General features: G+C 54.5%; 2 protein-coding genes across 3 annotated transcripts in view; one reads left to right on the forward strand and one right to left on the reverse strand.

Annotated features, from left to right (window-relative positions):
* The window catches only part of SHISAL1 (shisa like 1), a 31,350-nt gene extending 29,959 nt beyond the window's left edge, over window positions 1-1,391 (forward strand). For both annotated transcript variants that reach the window (XM_049771713.1, XM_049771714.1), the window contains exon 5: window positions 700-1,391. In XM_049771713.1, coding sequence (XP_049627670.1) covers window position 700 — 1 coding nt within the window. In that variant the 3' untranslated portion in view covers window positions 701-1,391. The remainder of the gene's footprint in view (window positions 1-699) is intronic.
* PARVB (parvin beta) overlaps window positions 1-19,721 on the reverse strand; it is a 98,627-nt gene that overhangs the window by 31,353 nt on the left and 47,553 nt on the right. The window lies entirely within an intron of this gene.

Raw genomic sequence — 19,721 nt, forward strand, 5'->3', positions numbered from 1 at the left:
TAATGAGGACAGAAATTGATGAAGGCTGGAGACACGGTATGGTAGGGGTGGTGTTTGCCTTGCACACGGTGGACCAGGGTTCAATCCCCGGCATCCCCTAGGGTCCCCTGAGCCTGCCAGGAGTGATCCCTGAGCACCACCGGGTGTGGCCCAAATCGAACAAAAAACAAACCAACTTTGATGATTTTGATAAACTCAGACCCAAACTAAGGAAGGATCAGAGGGGAGACGGCTGATGAGAAGATGTGAACTCATTTAGGGGGGTGTTTTTTTGTTTGTTTATTTTGGGCCACACTGGCAGTGCTCAGGGGTTACTCCTGGCTATGTGCTCAGAAATCGCTCCTGGCTTGGGGGACCATATGAGACTCGGGGGATCCAACCATGGTCCGTCCAGGTCACCGCATGCAAGGCAAATGCCCTACTGCTGTGGGAAAAAGGGGTCTAGGGTCTGTGTCTGGTCCAGCTTGGCCAGAGGCCAGTCAAGCATCTGGGGAGGGAGGTGATGTTTGTTCTCAGCAGTTCTGGGGGGACATTGGGATTGAACTACGGTCTGCTGGGGGAGGTTTGGGAAAGCCAGAACAAAGCCAGGAGGGAGGGAAAATTCCAAAGCACAGACTTGTCTCAGGCTCCCTTAGGCTCCTTCTCAGGGGCCCTAGGGAGATGCCCAGTGAGTGACTTTGCCTGTTTCTGCTCCCCCAGAAAGCCCGGGTACGAGCCGAGCCTCAGGACGAGGGAGCTGAGACCCGGAACAGCACCTGCCTCGACGGATGCCAGCGAGAGCCGGGGCAGGCGGTCTTGGCGGTAGCCAGGGGCACGTGTCCCCCAGGCGCCCACTCGGCCCCAGACTTCTCCGCTCATGAGCTGACCCGGGTGGGGATGGGGTGCAGGGAGGGGCTCAGAGCTGCCCAGGCACCAGCGAGCTGCTGGGGGCTCCAAGAGGGGACACGTATGAGCTCAAGGCCCTCCTGGGGCTGGGTTGGCCCGAGGGTGGGTCTGTGTGTAAAGGGAGCCCCGTCTTTGGCTCCCACAGGGGCCCACCTGCTCTGGCATCCAGACCCGAATGTGAGTGAGCACATGTGTGGTTTGGGGGGTGCTTTTCAGTGGGTGGCTTTTCTGCGACCCCCTGAGGTGGCAGATGGGCTGAGGTCACCTCTTAAGTCTAGCCTCTTGTCACCAGGCCCAGGATGGTGTTGGGGCGCGGGCAGACCCTGCTGTGTTTTCAGGGAATGTTGGGAGTTCGGAGAGACCAGAGAGGGATGAAATAGAAGAAACAGGGATGTGTTCTCACAGGGTGAGCACTAAGCTAGAAGTCTTCCTGCTTCCCTGGGTCCACCTAGGAGGGTGTGTATGTCTGGCCCCTCAGAAATGATTCGGAACAGGACAGGGCACTAGCTGTGGGTGTCCAAAGGAGAGGTCTCCACCCTCAGCCCCTATTGCACCTCTTTGCTGGCATCTCAGCCTGGATCCATCTGCGAGTCCGGTTCAGTCACAAGGAGCCAGCCCAGGGCAGGAGACAGACATACGGGTCTTGGCTGGACAGGATGGCAAAGGCCAAAGAGAAGGTCCTAGAAGATCCTGGAAAGTTCTCAAAAGTTCTAGAAAGTTCTGGAGAGTTCTGGACGGTTCTAGAAGCCTATACCCATCATTTTGGCCCCCTCCCCACCCTCAGGACATCCCCGAGATAGGTCCTCCATTCCAGGGATGGATCCCAAAGTCTGGTGAGGAGGGGCAAGGGCATGGCCCTCGTCAGACCCTCTTCTGCCCTCTGTGCCTGTGGCCTCCGGCCTTTGCTCGTGGCCAGAATGCTCCACACACCTCGCCTGGGGGGTCGGCCCACCCGGACCTGCAGGAAACAAGGCTCACACTCACACCCACACTCACGAGTGCAAGTCCCCACTGTGCACACACAACTCAGAAATGCGCAAGCGCACATCCAAGCACGCCTGTGTGCACGCTCAAACTCACACTCCTCCCGCAGAAGGAGACCAAGGTGTGACCACTGTCTTGCTGCTTCCCAGCACTAGCAGGGATAGGGGTACCTTTGTCAGGTAAATTGGGACCCCAGGATGGGGGCATAGGGGAGGGGATCACTGCAGGAGGGTGTTTGCAGATTTGGGGGACCCAGAGAAGCCTCCAGGCTCACCGGGAGCCCTGAGATCAGTCCTGAGAGCGCAGAGATGGGCCCATAGGTGAGGGCTTGCTAGTAGCCCCCAACAGACAGCCCTCCTTGTCCATGCCTGTGTGTGGAAGTTGTGCCACCTGGAAACAGCTTCCTCGGTCCTTCCCCCCATTGTTGGGGGTTTTTCCTGCTATGGCCCCCTGGAAAGTTATGCCGATGTGGTCAGACCCTCACTTCCGGGATTCACTAGCCCGAGGGGGTCCTATGGGAAATCAGCTTTGAAGGTGACACCAAACCGCCCCCCCCAACCAGGTTTCTAGTCCGTGGCCTTGCCAGACAGCTGGTCCTTGAGCAATATTCGACGAGCGAGCACCGAGGACTGTGGGGTCACTGGCCCCAGAACTTCTTTCAATGCGTCAAAGCCCTCACTCTCTTGCCCTGGGCAGACAGAAGTTCAGGGCCGCTGCAGAGCCCCCGTGCCAGGGGGTGTCACTCACAACACGGTCATATCCACGTCTCCTGGGGCCCCACTTCTGCCGACTCTGCCGTGAGCAGGAAGATCAGTGATGGGAGACCTGTGGATGTCCTAGCTCCTACCCAGAGGCCCAAGGACGAGCCAGCGCAGGGGTCCCCGTTCCCGTGCTGGGGTGAGCTGATGACCCTGGGCCACCCCTCGGACCCGGAACCCTGGCCTGGGTCTCCCCATTGTACATTTTCTCTCTGGAATTTGATTGAGTCCATGGAAAGCTCGCTGAGGCCTGAGAACCGGGGCTCGAACCCTAGGAAGCAGCCGTGCACATCTCCTAGTCAGCATAGGCAGGCGTGGGCAGCCCTGGGAGCCGAGGAGCGGAGAAACCAAAACCCCACAGTCTTGGCGATGACCCTCCCTCTGCCCCCGACACCTCACGTTCAGCCGAGAACGCGTCCCGTGTCTTCTATACCGTGTTTTTATAAGAGTCTTAGTTTGAATAAAGCAGTGTCCCCCACTGTTCTCTGTACCCCACTGGCCTCCAGCCTTTCTGTGCAGCTGTGGATGGGACTCTCCGGCTGTGCAGGGTCCACTCAGGGGCACTATCGGGGGCATCAGGAAGACCTCAGAGTACAAACAGAGCCAAACACGGGCAGAAAGGTTGGGAGCACCAGTGGATGAGGGGAGAGCCTGCAAAAGGGGCAGATGATTTTGGGGGTCCGGGGAGCTGGTGACCAAGAGAACCCAGGCAGGAAGTGGAAGGGTGAGGATCCCTGCTGCCAGCCTGCCCTGGGCACCGTGAGCTCGGGCTGGGTGGGTACAACAGTTGCCCTAGGACTCAGCTTAGCTCCTGCTCAAGAAGCCATATTGGTTGGGCCCGGAGAGATAGCACAGCGGCGTTTGCCTTGCAAGCAGCCGATCCAGGACCAAAGGTGGTTGGTTCGAATCCCGGTGTCCCATAGGGTCCCCCGTGCCTGCCAGGAGCTATTTCTGAGCAGACAGCCAGGAGGAACCCCTGAGCACCGCCGGGTGTGACCCCCCCCCCAAAAAAAAGAAGACAGGATTAGACTCCAGGTGCCAAGACCATGCACCTTGGGGTGGGGACACCCACTTCCTGTCTTGCCCTCCCCACTCTACGAGCCATTTCTGCTGGGGGAGTGTATAAAATCTATTTAAGTCAGGGCTCTCAAACATTTTTTTTTCTTTTCTTAAAAGGACTGGATAGCACCCGCGGGACTCGAACCACCAGAGGTGATAGGTTTCAAAGCAAAGCTTTGTGACCTCGAAGTAACCGCTGAGCTAAGGCCAGTCCTCTCAAACTTTTTAAACGGGGCCAGTTCACTGTCCCTCAGGCTGTTGGAGGGCCAGACTAGAGTTTAAAAAATAACTATGGGGGGGCCCGGAGAGATAGCACAGCAGCGTTTGCCTTGCAAGCAGCCGATCCAGGACCAAAGGTGGTTGGTTCGAATCCCGGTGTCCCATAGGGTCCCCCGTGCCTGGCAGGAGCTATTTCTGAGCAGACAGCCAGGAGTGACCCCTGAGCACCGCCGGGTGTGGCCCAAAAACCAAAAAATAAAAACAAACAAAAATAACTATGGGGGGGGGGGCAGAATAGTAGTGCAGGGCGTAAGGGATCTGACTTTCACACACTAGCTTAGGACGGACCGCGGTTCGATCCCCGGCATACCATAAGGTACCCCAAACCAGGAGCGATTTCTGAGCACATAGGTCAGGAGTAACCTCTGAGTGTCACCAGGTGTGGCCCCAAAACAAAAAAGCAGCAAAAAAAAAAAAAAAAACCAACACACACACACACACACACACACACACACACACACACACACACACACACAAAACAACTATGGGGCTGGAGTGACAGCACAGTGGTAGGGTATTTGCCTTGCACACTGCTGACCAGTGACAGACCCGGGTTGGATCTCTGGCATCCCATATGATCTCCCCAAGCCTGCCAGGAGCTATTTCTGAGCACAGAGCCAGGAGTAGACACTGAGCGGCCCCAGGTGTGGCCCAAAACCAAAAAACAAAACAAAGTAACTATGAATAGTGACCCCCAGGCTGTATTTTAGGGCCCCTGATTTAAATAAACCATTTAAAAAAATAACCAAGTAGACACAATGAAAAAGTTTAATAGCGGAACAAAAGTCTCCAATTTTTATTAAACATGAATGTGAGTGAAAGAAACGGGAGGAAGGGGCCGGAGAGATAGCATGGAGGGTAAAGCATTTGCCTTGGCATGCAGAAGGTCGGTGGTTCAAATCCCAGCATCTCATATGGTGTCCTGAGCCTGCCAGGAGCGATTTCTGAGCGCAGAGCCGGGAGAAACCCCTGAGTGCTGCCAGATGTGACCCAAAAAACAAACGAAAAAAACGAAACGGGAGGAAGGACAGGCAGACTCCTGCGTCTCTCTCGGATATCACATCCAACACTCCAGAACCATCAGATCCAGGGTCAGAGACGATGGTGAGAAGGCCCCGTGACCCCCTGTGGCTGGAACATCCGCCAACCACATTCAGGGCCAGGCAGGACAGCGGGGAGGGGTGCTTACGTTGCTCGTGGCTGACCTGGGCTCCATCCCAGCATCCCTAGAGTCCCCTGGGTACCACCAGTCCTGATCACCACAGGGTGTGGCCCCCCAACCAAAATAGAAGTCAATGAAAATGCCATCGGTGCCATCACAAAACATCAAGGAAGGCGTTGGCCTTGCATGCAACCAACCTGGGTTCGATCCCCAGCATCCCATATGGTCCCCTGAGCACAGAGTGATTCCTGAGCAGAGACAAGAGGTACTCTTGAGCACCACTGAGTGTAACCCCCAAACAAACAACAGAAAAAGCAAACCAGAGAAATCCCAGGAACTTGGGCACCGTGAAATTGCAAGGAGAAATATAAACAATTGAAATCCAAGGCTTCTGTTGCCAGATTGGGGGGAAATCTGAGCAAAGTAAAAGAAAAGGCACTTGTAGGGGATGTGACAGTAGAGCAGATGTGACGTCAGTGCCCGCCTGGAGCACGTCACAGTTGAAGGACACACCAGCTCCAACAACAGTTTCCAAAGAGACAGTCTGGCGGGCAAGACATTTGCCCTGCACATGGTCAGCCTCAACCCCACCCTGGCACCACCAGGAGTAGTAAAGCTCAAATACCACTGGGTGGGGCCCCCTGAACTCAAATAGATAATAATAAAATGTACACAGGAGGGGACGGAGCGACAGCGTAGCAGTAGGGCATTTGCCTTGCACTTAGCTGACCCAGGACAGACCTGGTTCGATCCTCAGTGTCCCTTATGGTCCCCCAAGCCAGGAGTGATTTCTGAGCACAGAGCCAGGAGTAACCCTTGAGTGTCACCGTGTGTGCCCCCCCCCCCAAAAAAAAAGCTAAAAAAATAATGTACATAGTATAGAGGAGAGAGGGAATGAGTGAAAACCCGGTAAGAAAAAAAAATAAAGACAAACTCATTGTAGAAAAATAAGAGCCCCAGGGCAGGAGCAAGAACACAGCATGCCTTGCATGCGGCTGACCCCCAGCATCCCATAGGGTTTCCCTGAGTCTGCCAGGATTGATTCTGAAGGCAGAGCAGGAGGAACCCCTAGGTGCCACTGAGTGTGGCCCCAAATCAAAAATGCAAAACAAAACATAAAAGAGCCCAGCTAACAGAAAGATAGAGCCAATATTTTAAAAGGCCATTAAGAGAATGTTAAGAAGGGCTGTAATGGAAAGCGTGCAAAATTGGGAAGGAAATGGATCATTCTCTAAGCCGAAAGATTAAGGTTCTCCACACTGATAGTCAAAAACGTGGGACTCTGAGAGCCGTAGAATTTATTCAATAAATCGAAATCCCCACGAGTCGCGTTCTGGCGGAGGAAACAAAAAATCGAGGTTGATATTAGAGATGCAATTATGTAAATCAGACTCGGGCTCTTCTGAAGCCGGGGGTGGAGGGGAAGAGAGAAAGAGGCAGGAGAGGCGTGTGGAAAGGTTCCCCCCCCCCCACAATTGTCAGGGCCAGCTCCCACCCTCTCCCCAAAGCCGACCATGTTTGCCCTGGCCCACTCTGGGCTGCAGAGTCCATGGGATCCGGCAGCAGCCGGCCAGGTTAGCCGGGACGTCAGCTTGGTTTAGTGTCAGAAAATAATAGCCCAGCTTGCAGTCGGTGTCTGAAAGAGAAAAACACAGACAGAAAAATAATTCCAGGGGCGTCACCCTCCAATCACGCTCCGACAGAATTGCAGGCGCCGGGCCGGCAAGAACACTTGCCCAAACCTGATAACAGAGACCATGAGAAGCGGCAGACAAGCCTCTTCCACGCCTGACAGCCTGGGATGCTGCGGAGCCCCCCCCCCCCCCGTATTCCCCAGCAGACCCTGATTTCTCTGCAGACCCTCCGCCCTGGAAGGGATGCAAAATACCTCACAGGCACTGCAAGAAAGAGAGAGAGGGTGGTGGGAAAGCCACTTCCCGCTAACCTGGGTTCCTTCCCCCGCACTGCAGAAGGTCCCCTGAGCACAGCCAAGGAGTGATTTCTGGGTGCAGAACCAGGACTCATCCCTGAGTGCCACCTGCTGTGACCCGAAATCAATATGAAAGGGGCTGGAGCAATAGTGCAGCGGGGAGGGCATTTGCCTTGTACACTGCTGACTGGGTTCCATCCCCGGCATCCCATGTGGTCCCAGGAGTCCTCCAGGAGTGATTCCTGAGCACTGAGTCAGGAGTAGTCCCTGACTGCGGTCGGGTATGGCCCCAAAACAAAAACAAAACAAAACAAACAAAAAATGGGACCTGAGTGATATAGCACAGCGGTAAAGCTGTAAAGCCTTGCACGAGGCCAACTTGGGATGAACCTGGTTTCGATTTAGGGCATCCAATATGGTCCACCGAACCTGCCAGGGGTGATTTCTGAGCGCAGAGCCAGATGTGACCATTGGGTGTGGCCCAAAATCCAAAAATAGATAAATAAATAAATAAAGTTTTAACAAACCCAACAAACCCTGCATTTAAAAAGAGAATGGGGGGGGGGGGGGGGCGGCGGCAAGTGGCGCTAGAGGTAAGGTGTCTGTATTGCAAAGCGCTAGCCAAGGAAAGATTCTCGACCGTGTTCGATCCCCCGGCATCCCATATGTGTCCCTCCAAGCCAGGGGCAATTTCTGAGCACTTAGCCAGGAGTAAACTCTGAGCATCAAATGGGTGTGGCCTGAAAAAAAAAAAAAGGGGGGGGGGGCGAATAGGGGCCAGAGCAGTGGCGCTAGAGGTAAGGCATCTATCTACCTTGCAAGCACTAGCCTAGTTACAGAACGCAGTTCAAATCCCCTGGCGACCCCTATGGTTCCCCCAAGCCAGGGGCAATTTCTGAGCGCATAGCCAGGAGTAACCCCTGAGCATCAATGGGGTGTGCCCCCCCCCAGAAAAAAGGGAATAAAACAACCCAATAGAAACAGAAGAGCCACTACCAAGCCATTCAAGAGGAAAGTTATGGGAAGATCATCCTCATACTGGTGGGAAGTGGAACAAAGATTCCCCAAAGAGCTGCAAGGAGAGCAACTCCTATTAGCCTTTGGGCAGAAAAGGGTCCGAGCTTCCAAACCTTCCTGGGTGGGAAAACAGATTCTTAATCTTCTTCCTACTGTGGAACATGCCAGTGCTGGGCCCAGCCAAAGGTTGAATAAGCCTGTTGGAACCCAAGTTGTCTGTCCTCGAGGCACAGATAGCCAACAGGGGATCACTGGGTGGGAAGCCGGCTGCTTTCTGAACCCCCAAACGCACGCTCTGTGCAGACACCGGTATTGATCCTAAGATGCAGCTGCTGGAAGGAAGGCCCAGCAGGCTTCAGGCTTGTTTATAAGCCACCAGAATATATTGGTGTTTTCCTCGGACTCAGTCTCTGCTTCCCCAGCACGCTGCAAAGGACACATTTGCCAAATTCTGGCCCCTTACCAATCCCGAGTATGGTCCAGCTTGGACATGCGTGGACAGTGCCATCTTTTAAGGGGGTGGGAGGACCCCAAGAAGACACACACTTGAATGGGGGCTCCTTCTGTGGGGGTGAGGGTGGGCGTAGCTTCTGAGATGGCCAGAGCACATTTTTCTGGAAGGTTTCTGCCCTATGTTTTTCTGAGCTATGCACAGTTCCTGGGGAGTACTCCGGCAGTTTCTGGATTTATTTTGGAGGCCACACCCGGTGACATTCAGGGGTTCTTCTAGCTGTGTGCTCAGGTATCACTCTAGGTCAGGGGTCTTCAAACTTTTTAAAGGTGGGGTCCAGATTATGGGTCCCTTAGAGAGCTGGAGGGCCGACTATATGTAGCTAACTAATTCCTACTCACACTGCATATATCTTATATAAATAAAATGAAAACCATTTATAAATAAACAGGTCTTGCACCAGTATTTCAATTGGAACGGTGGGCCTGCCTTTTGGCTAAAGAGATGGTTCAATGTCCGGTTCCATATTTGTCACTGCCAGCCGTAACAAGTGATGCAAGTGGCATCAGTTAATCTTGATCTGGGTTGGAGATTTTCAGATGTTTCATTCTTGAAAAAGTCTGTTCACGAGGCATAAGTGCTACCAAAAGATGGTTACCATTTTGAGTGCATGGTTCCTGAATAATTGGATATACACTGAGTGTATATGCAGGCAGGTATCTTGCAACCAGACAGCTGCTCTCAATGCTCGAGAGCCGGATCAGACTCCTCTGCGGGCCGCATGTGGCCCGCGGGGCTGTAGTTTGAAGAACCCCTGCTCTAGGGTGTGCTCAAGGGACCCTGTTGGATTCTGTGGATTGAACCTGGGTCTGCTGCCTGCAAGGCAAATACCCTTCCCACTGTGCTGTTGCTTCGCGCCCCCCACTTCAAACTAGATTTTAAAATTGAATTTCAGGGACCAGAGTGATATCGAAGTGGTAGGGCATTTGCCTTGCACTCTGCTGACCAGGGATGAGTCCGGGTTCAATACCCTTCATCCCATATGGTCTCCTGAGCCTGCCAGGAGTGATTCTTCTGAGCACAGAGCCAGAGGAACCCCTGAGCACTGCCAGGTGTGGTTCAAAAATCAAAATAATAAAGTTAAATCAAATAAAATAAAATTAGATTTTAAGTTCTAGTTTCTTCCTTGTTTAAAGAACTCATCCTTTGGGGGTCACTTTTTGAGGTGTCACCACTAAGAAGCTACCTTGGGGGGTGCGAGAATTTGGCTTCTCCCAACGAGGGCTGGACAAGGAGGGTCCTGTGAGCTGGGGGATTTCCAAGAGGGACAAACAGGCACAGAAGGATCCACGCACATGTGACCCCAGACATCACCTTGTCCTTCCCTCACATTGTCTCCGGCTGTTGACAAGTCAAAGACAGTCTAAACTGGAGTCTAAAACCAGGCTTTGAAAGAGCTGGGGGAAATTTTTCTTTGATTTTTGAGATTTTTTTGTTTGCATGCACAGGAGCCGGACTGTGGGCCTTTCCTCACCTGACTCCTGCTGATGCTCTGAGGGAGACCTGAGAATCAGGAAATGACCCCAAGCCCAGGCTGGCCTCAGTGAGGCAAGAAGGGACGCGGTGTCCGTGGGCAAACAGTGCTGGCCAGGGGCGTGCGGGCATGCGGGGACTCAAACTGCGAGTGGGGGCGGCAGTCACTGAGCTGGATGCTCCTGCCCGGCGCTTTGCCAAGGCCGTGACCTCACAGTCGGATTCCACGGCACCAATTTTAGAAATGTTTACAGAGCTGGAGCTTTGTCAGGACAAAGCAAAGGCTCATTTTCCGAGGTTCTACTGCCTGTGTTGGTGGAAGAAAAAAGGCAGCTGGCAAAGTCTTATTTATTTATATATAAAAAAAAAATACAACAAAAAACCAGGAAAGCTGGAGCGAGAGCACAGCGGGGAGGACAATTTGCCTTGCAGGCGGGCTGACCTGAGGGTTCAATCCCTGGCATCCCATAGGGTCCCCTAAGCACTGCCAGGAATGATTTCTGAGTCACAGAGCTAGGAGGAACCCCTAAGCAACCTCCGTGTGTGACCCCCCCTCAACCACATTACCCCAAAATACGGTATAAAACCACTTATCTGGTTGCTGGTCTAAGATGTGTGTGGGTGCAGTTTTCAAAAGCAACATTTATCCGTGATTCTTTTTTTTTTTTTTTGTCATTTTCTTTTCTTTAGTTGATTTTGGGCTACATCGTCCTCAGTCAGGGGTTCCCCGGGCTCTGCACTCAGAAATTGCTCCTGACAGGTTTGGGGGACCGTATGGGATGCAGGGGGATCGAACCCTGTTCGTCCCAGGTCAGCTGTGTGCAAGGCAAACGCCCTATACCGTTTGTAACTATCGCTCTAACCCCTGATTCCTTCTTTCATTTGATTATGGTGGAGGCCCCCCCCAATGGACTCGGGGGTCCTAAGGCCACTTCCAGGAAGTTGGGGAATGTGAGCCAGAACCAATGCACCATGTGAAGCTCACATGAAGGGAGTCTTAGGGTGTAGACAAGAGTGAGCTGAAGGAGCCGGAGCGGTGGCACAAGCAGTCAGCATCTGCCTTGCATGCTAGCCTAGGATGAACCGCAGTTCCAACCTCCGGTGTCCCATGTGGTCCCCGAAGCCAGGAGCTATTTCTGAGCTCAGAGCCAGGGGTAACCCCTGAGCATCATGGGGTGTGGCTCCGAAACAAAACAAAAAAGTCAGCCGAAGCCTGGTCTGTCATGTGCCAGTTTGGGGGTGTGAGTGCTCATCAGAGCCTCCTTTGCATTATTTCCCAGGACCCATCGATCTCCTACCTCGGGAGCGAATCACAACGAAATGGCCTTTTCCAACAGATGTTTAAGGAAACTCAAAAGCGTCTCCGAAGAAAGCAATAAAAGAGTGATTCATTCTGAGAATTCATGTCTTTTGCTCTTTAAGGGGAACATGTTTTGTATTCCGACTTGGTACGATTAAATTATTTATTAAACCGAATCCATTAAGCGACTGACTCATAAAAATCCCTCAGCCCTAGAGGACGGGCCTCCCCAGCCGGTTGGTCCACGCCGGCTCCAGCCGAGGACCCCCCTGGCTCCCCAGGAACAGACAGGCTAGGCCCAGCCCAAACACCTTGCGGGATTTCAGGCGAGGATTTGAGAATAAATTTGGAGTTCTGCGGGGGGGATTTAGGAGGATTTCCACACGGCTTTGTCGAGAAGAGGAGCGAACAGCCAAGAGCAGAGTGAAAAATTGATCACAGTTTTATATCCGATAGCAGCCCCCCATCCCCCGAAAGACTTCCTGGAAAATGTGAATAAATCAGTGTTTTGCGCCGGGAACCGGACCAAGAAGGCAGCTTGGTTTTATTGGCGTATGGGGGTGCTCTGTGGGGAGGATGAGGTAGGGGAGACCACTGCCCACAGTCTAGGAGGGGTGTTTTTGTGTGGTTGTGAGACAGATGAAGCCTGTGGGGAAGCCTCAAGGTTGACAGCAAAGAACCCCAAAACTTAGTAGGTTCAAATGCCAGGGCACTTGCCGTGCACGTGGCCGAACCTGGGTGTGGTTCCCCGTTCCCAAGCACCACCAGGTGTGACTCTTGAGGTTGGAGCCGGGAGTCAGCCCCTGAGCACCTCCAGATGTGGCCCCCTAGTGGAAACCAAAACCAAACACAAAGATGAGGGGTTTGGGGGGGGGGGGGGGGCTGCCAGAAGGGTTGTAGGTGCTCAGGTAAAAAGCAAGAAGAGCTTGGCGGGGCAGGGAAGAAGGACCTTGCTGAGCAAGGTGCGGGATCATGTGAGTCTATGCGGAGCTGGGTCATCTGGTTGAATCCCACCTCCCCCCCTCCTCCCAGGCCTGGATGAGGGGGCCAGTGTAGACACTTGCTGAGACTCTTCCCCACCCCCCACACCCCTAAACCGAAGAGGGACCCTGACAGGACTGGAGCTTGGCACCCCCATGGGTCTCAGGGGAACAGTTTTAAGAAGCCTTTCAGTTTGTTCCTATTTCGGGGAACAGGCATGCTTGGCAGTGCTCAGAGGCTTGCTCCCAGCTCTGTGCTCTGGAAATCATTACTGTGGGGGGTTTCAGGGGACCCTCTGGAGTGCTAAGGATCAAACCTAGACCAGTCAGCACGCGTACGGCTAGTACCTTAACCCCTTGTAAAAAGGCATCCACACAGGGCCAAAACAGATAGCACAGTGGGTAGGGGGCATTTGCCATAGGGTCCCCCCGAGCCTGCTGGACTGATTCTTGAGTGCAGAGCCAGGAGTATGCCCTGGGCAGAGCCGGGTGTGGCCCCCAACCCAAGAAGACAAAGAAGATAGAAATAATAAATAAAAGCTCTTCCTGATACTCCCTTCCCGGGAACTGCTCCCAGGGCACATGGGGAGCAAGGCAGGATGCGGAGGCGTGTGCGCAGACCAGCGCGGGAGCAGCCAGGCCCCACAGGAGCCAGTGCGTGTGCGGGAGCCCGAGGCGGCACAGTGACGGCCCGCGCTGGAAACTTCTATTTGTGGCTCGCTCTAATCCTGAAGTCTGATGGTGAATAAATATTGGTCTTCGCTCGGAGGGCCTCCCATCTGGGCGCCGTCAGCTCTTGTTGGCTAGAACAGCCCGAGAGGGGCTCAGGGAGGGCCAGTCGCACCCCTACGTACATCTCACCCGAAGCAGGAAAGGAGGCAGGGGAGGGACCACTGGGGAGTGGAGCCCGTGGAGGGGCCTGGGTGTGCAGTGGCTGCCCCGAGTCCGAGCCCGAACCTGCTCCGTTATGTTCCTCCCATGCTCGCTCAGCTACTGCTTGAATGCCTCCCACTATGGGGAGCTCACTACCAATACCAGCCCACCACGCTTCTTTCTTTGCAACAGTTGGATGGGGCTGGGTACTGGGAAGCTCTTTCCTTTGCCAAACTTGCCTTTATATTTTTTTTATTCCTAGAAGGCGCCCAGAACTTGCCCTAGAATCGGGGGATGCTGTGGGTTAGATCTGAATCGAAAGAGTGAGAGAACTCACAGAGGGGAGGCGAGGCCCACGGGGCTGCCACCGTGTGTCTAGAGTGTGAAGAGGGGAGACAGTGGCAGACAGGGTGTGGGTGGGTCACAGACATTGGTGGGGGGCTCGTGCCTCCTCCTAGGACCTGAAGCCTGGGAAACATTTTGGGGACACTTAGGCTAGTTGGCTTTCGGGGGCGGGGGGTGGTGGGGGAGCAGTGGGCCTGGGAGTCCTCGCCGCTGGTGCCTGCAGAGGAGGCAGTACAGCAGCTGCAGGGTGGTCCGGGGGTCCTTGTTCACGATGTCTGGGGGTGCACAGTGCCATCTGGGGCACAGGGAGCCCAGGACACCCAGCACGAAGCCCTTCATCTTCTCCTCCTCCTCCTCCGCCTTCGAGACTCCCCCTCCTCCCTGGGGGCTGCACACACGTGTTTGTGATATTGCATTTGTGGTGGTGCAGGCATGCGTAGCCCAGTGCATGTTTGTACGTGTGTATAGATCGTGTGCGTGAGTGTCCATTTGCAAGTAAGGGGACCTCTGCATGATCCTGTATTTTCATGGACATGAGCGTGTGTGTATAATTCACTATTTTTTTATTTATTTATTTTTTTGGGGGAGGGTTGTGGCCACACCCGGCGTTTGCTCATGGGTTACCTCCTGGCTGTTTGCTCAGAAATTGCTCCTGACAGGCACAGGGGACCCTATGGGACACCGGGATTCGAACCAACCACCTTTGGTCCTGGATCGGCTGCTTGCAAGGCAAAACGCCGCTGTGCTATCTCTCCGGGCCCTAATTCACTTTTATTTTTGGGGCCACACAGCAGTGCTCAGAGCTCTGTGCTCAGGAATCACTCCTGAGGGCTCTGGAGACCCTACGGAACCCTCCCCGCTATGCTCTTGATACCCTTCCCATCCACTTTTACTCTTCAGAGGGAGGGTCTCTGCCCTTCGGCTCTGAGCTGTGGAACCCCACTCCTGCCACCCCACCAGGAAGTGCGTTACCTGTCCTTAGAGTCCCCCCAGTTCCTGCTGTACTGGGGACGTTGTGGTTTCAAGGCATCTTGATCCTGAAAGGGGACCTCGTGGCCCCCAAGTCTCAGCTCCTACAGCTCAACAAATGAGACCCCATAGCAGCTCTGGTTCCTGGGGTCAGGGTCCTCCCAACAGTGACAGTCTGGGGGGCTGGAACAAACCATGCTGGGACCCATAAGGTGCTTGATCTGGGTTTGATGCACGACCTGGTGCCACCCCCCCAGCATCTCTGGGGTCCCGTGGGAGCCACAGGGCCTGAACCTCCCCCCATTCTCCACTCCCGAGTCTCCTCGAGAAAGCGAGTGGGAAGAACAGGCCCCTGAGACCATTCTCCTGGGCCCCCAGCTGGCTGTTGGCCTGCCCTGAGTCGTGACATTCTTCCGTACTTGCCACGCCCAGCCTTGCTCTAACCACTGTCCTACCCTGCCCCTGTGCTCCAGCCTGGGAGCACTCAGTATGGAGCCCATCTCACCTAACCCCCCAGGGCTCGCATTGGTGGTGCTCAGAGCCATCCTGTCAGGAGCATCCTGGGTGTGATGAAGTGCCCAGGTGTTAAAGTCGGTGTGTGTGTGTGTGTGTGTGTGTGTGTGTAAGACCATGTGTGCACATGTGTTCATGTGTGTGAGTATACATATATACACACATGTTTGAGCGTGTTCATGTGTGCGTGTGTTTGTGTATATGTGTGAGTGTTTGTGTGTTGCATTGTGTTGCAAACTGGGAGGATCCATTTTGTAAAGGGTTCCATGTTAGGTTTCTCTTCCCACTAAACCCTACATGTCCATTAACACTGCCCTGAGCTACCTGGCCATGCCACGGAGCCTATCTGGAAAGGACACGAAGGAGGAAGCGGTAGGAAGGGACCTTGGCAACAGCCAATGTCTTTGGGGGGTTGGGTCACACCGGCAGCACTCAGGGGTCACTCCTGGCTCTCTGCTTAGAAATTGCTCCTGGCAGGCTCAAGGGGGATCCTATGGATGCCGGGATTCAATCCACCATTCTTCTGCATGCAAGGCAAACGCCTTAGCTCCATGCTATCTCTTCAGCCCCAACAGCCAATGTCTAAAGATCATCCGAAGCCAGAACCTCCTCATCACTCTCTATAGAGACTGGCTTGTGACTTGGAAGAGGGGGGGTCACCTCCTCTGGCCAGTTTGGGGCTTGTGGCTGGCGGAATAGTCTTGCTTTGCCTTATTTTCATTGTGTGTTCTCGCCCTTTGACTCCAGACCCTAACAGTATGAAAGAGTGTATGCGTGTGTTGCGTGCTCACTTCCCCACGCCAGGCCATGACCACCTCATGGAGTGCATTTCGGCAACGATGGGCAACTCAGAGCAACCTGGAGAATCCTCCCCCAGGACACCCCACTTTGCAACCGACAAGGGCCCAGGCCCCGAGTCCCCCAGAGGGGCCTCCAGACCAGAACAGAAGGAAGCCCAATGCTGGTCTCGAGCCTCTGTCGAGTCTAGAACATGGGTGGAGGCAAGAGGGGGAGGGCAGGGCTGCTTCACTGCTAGCAGAGGGGGAGGAGGAGATTGGAGACACGCATATCACACACACACACACACACACACACACACACACACACACACACACGTTTTGCTCTAGACAAGCTGTTTTCTTGCCAGCTGACGGGGATGAGAAAACCTGCCTGTCGCCATCTGTTCCGAGAACGGGCTGGCGGGCCCAGGGCTTCCCGGCTCCGGCTCCAGCAAGCAGCCCCGCTTCCAAGTCTGCCCCTGGGTTATTTCGGGAAGCAGCTGGGCACCCGGCTCCCCGGCCTTCGAGGCATCGCCCGTTCCCCGTCCCTGGAAGGAGCTGTTTGCACCCGGCCTGGCCCTGCTGCAGCCTGTGGAGACCCCACCGGCCACCTTCCAGCTCTGGGGCTCTCCACCCCCCTCCTCCAGGCCCCTCCACTGCATCAGGTGCCAGGGTGCTCTTGCACCCCTGAACCTCCACTCTTGGACGTATGGATGGGGCGTGGGCATCTGAGGCAGAACGACAGCCAGGGTGGGCACCGAGCTCCCCAGAAACCAGCGAAGGCGCCTGGGAAGACTGGGATGGGGTGGAGAGGAGCCATAAGCCATGGGGGGAACCCCAAAACTGGAAGCTCTAGGAGGGCCCAGGATGTCAGCTCTGTCCTGGTGTGGGGTCAGGGCTGAGGGGACCAGGGTGGGGCCTTGCAGGTCAGCCTAGAGGAGGGTAGAGGACTAAGGAGAGGAGGAGGGTAGTGGGAGAGCGAGCACTGAGCAGAAGAGGCGGTGCTGAAGGGTGCAGGAGACTCGCAGCTGCCAGGCAGGGGAGAAGGGGACCTCCAGGAACAGAAGTGGAGAAGCTGGAGCTGGGGCCCCCGCATCCCAGGCAGCTGGGTCTAGGCTCATCCCAGGGGTGGTGGCGGTGGCACCCCAGTCCCTGAGCTCAGGGGTGCAAGGCCTGAGTCAGCAGCCCAGTGGCAGGCCCAGAGCCTCCTGCTGCCCAGGGACTGTGGAGCACCAGGGAGCCAGGGGGTGTGGGATGGGGCTATGTGGAAGGGGGCTTTGACAGGACGGGCGGAGCCTGGGTGGAATTGGGGGAGCTATGGGGTGTGGGTGGGGCCTAGGAGAAAATGGGCGTATCCATGGAGGGTATGGGTGGGGGGCCACTGAGGTGTGGGAGGAGCGACAAGGGAATGGCGGGGCCAGCCACGGAAAATCTAGTGGGATCTTGGAGGGAGTGGGTGGAGCATGGAAGAATAAATAGGCGGGGCATGAATAATGGGGCGGGGCATGCGTGGTGGGCGGGCCACAGAGGGCTGGACTGTCCCTTCTGGCCCTCAAAATGAACATTAAAAGCAATTTTGTTTGTTTGTTTTGGGGTCACACCTGCCAGCGCTCGGGTTATTACTGGCTCTACTAGGCTCAGAAATCGCTCCTGACAGGCTCAGGGGACCCTATGGGATGCCCGGATTCGAACCACCGTCCTTCTGCATGCAAGGCAAACACCTTACCTCCATGCCATCTTTCCAGCCCCCAAAAAGCAATTATTTTTAAAGGGCAATTGACTTTCAGATGTAAAAATAGGGTGCAATGTAGAAAATAGGCGGAAATAGATTTATATAACTCCAGGGCGACGGCCATGTGAGAGAGAGAGAGAGAGAGAGAGAGAGAGAGAGAGAGAGAGAGAGAGATGGAAAGAGGGAGAGAGAGAGAATAGAGAGACAGAAGCTGAAGAGATAGCATGGAGGTAAGGTGTTTGCCTTGCAAGCAGAAGGATGGTGGTTCGAATCCCAGCATCCCATATGGTCTCCTGAGCCTGCCAAGAGTGATTTCTGGGCATAGAGCCAGGAGTAACCCCTGAACACTGCCAGGTGTGGCCCAAAAACTGAGAAAAAGAAAGAAAGAAAGAAAGAAAGAAAGAAAGAAAGAAAGAAAGAAAGAAAGAAAGAAAGAAAGAAAGGAAAGAAAGAAAGAAAGAAAGAAAGAAAGAAAGAAAGAAAGAAAGAAAGAAAGAAAGAAAGAAAGAAAGAAAGAAAGAAAGAAAGAAAGAAAGAAGGAAGGAGGAAGGAAGGAAGGAAGGAAGAAAGAGAGAGAGAAAGAAAGAAAGAAAGAAACAAAGAAAGAAACAAAGAAAGAGAGAAATGAAAGAAAGAAAGAAAAAGAAGAGACAGAGAGGGGATGGAGAGAGAGACAGGAGGGAGGGGCTGATGTAGTGTGTACCAAGACACCCGCTGAGTGACTCGGTGGCCACAGATGGTCACCAGGCACTGTGAGCTGTGAAAGGCAGGAATGGCCCTTCGCTATTCTGTAGTTTTGGCTCCAAGCCCCGGTCCCTGCCTGGTTCAGCCTCAAGAAACAACGTAGATGTGCATGGGACCGATGGTGAGCCACGAGAAAAAGTCAGAGAAATGGGGCTTGTAAGCCCAAAGCGAGTTCAAGCACACAGAAGGGCATGGGGTCCCCAGCAATGAGCACCCCTCAGCAAGCACACACACACACACACACACACACACACACACACACACACACACACAGAGCGAGGCTTAGGGAAAGGCCAGGCCAGGGCCAGACCAGGCAGCCACTCAGAGCAGGAGGCCGGCCAGGGAGATGGACAGAAGGTCAGGCTTGGGCAAAGTGGAAGGTCGGCCTGGGGAGAGGAAGATTGTGTCATCATGACGTGCTCCCTACCACGGAACCTTCCAGAAAGTGGAAGTTGTGTTAGGCCAGGTTCGGGAGGCCCCTGTCCACCTCCCTGATCCTTCGCCAATGATCCTCATGGCTTTATATTTCCCTGTCACGAACTGCGGGGAATTGGTCATGCTCACGTGGCTGATTTCGGAGGTGCAGGCGGCACACTGAGCCGTGGGACCAGGCACTCGGGTCCCCAAATGTTCCCTCACACCCCCAGCTGCCAAGAAGCGTCTGTCCCTACCCCCAGGCCCTTTTTGGAAACCCCTTTGCTCCCTGAGCACCAGATTTCCCTGAGGACTGCCTGAGGCCACTGTCACTACACCAGTGCCTGGACACAGCCAGCCAGCTCTGGAGGATTCCCAGGGTGAATGAGTGTGTGTGTGTGTGTGTGAGTGTGTGTGTGTGTGTGTGCGCGTGCGTGTGTGCACGTGTGAGTGTGCAATTGCGCTAACGTGTTCCTATTTCTGTACATGCCTTTGAGCATCTGTTTTCATTTTTCCTGGTAAACACCCAGCAGGGAAGTGTCTGGGTCATTGCAGACACGTGCGGTCGGCTTTGGAGAACCAACATCCCGTTTCCCAGAGCACTTGGGGACCCTATCCCCACCGTCCCATGACTCTGCGTCTTTGTCTGTGTCTCCCCGTGAGACCCACTTTCCAAACCAAGCACCAGGCGCCAAGCCCTTGGGTACTGGGAGGGAGGAGAATGCTCTGTGCCACTCAGGCAGGCCCCACCTGACAGTGCTCAGAGGCTACTCCTGGCTCTGTTCAGGACTCTCTCCCGGGGTGCTCGGGGGATTCTATGGGATGTCGGGAATGGAATCTGGGTGGACCTTATGCAAGGCCAGAGCCCTTCCCACTGTTCTATCTCCCAATCCCCCATTGTGTGTGCTTAAGGGTTTTTCCCAGGACATCCACAAGCTCCCCAACCCTCTCGACGCAGTCGACCAACTGAGCGAGACTAACTTTGGCTCAAATGCAGCGTCGTCCAGTAGGGGT

Source organism: Suncus etruscus, chromosome 4 (genome assembly GCF_024139225.1).
Source record: "Suncus etruscus isolate mSunEtr1 chromosome 4, mSunEtr1.pri.cur, whole genome shotgun sequence".
NCBI classification, from domain to species: Eukaryota; Metazoa; Chordata; class Mammalia; order Eulipotyphla; family Soricidae; genus Suncus; species Suncus etruscus.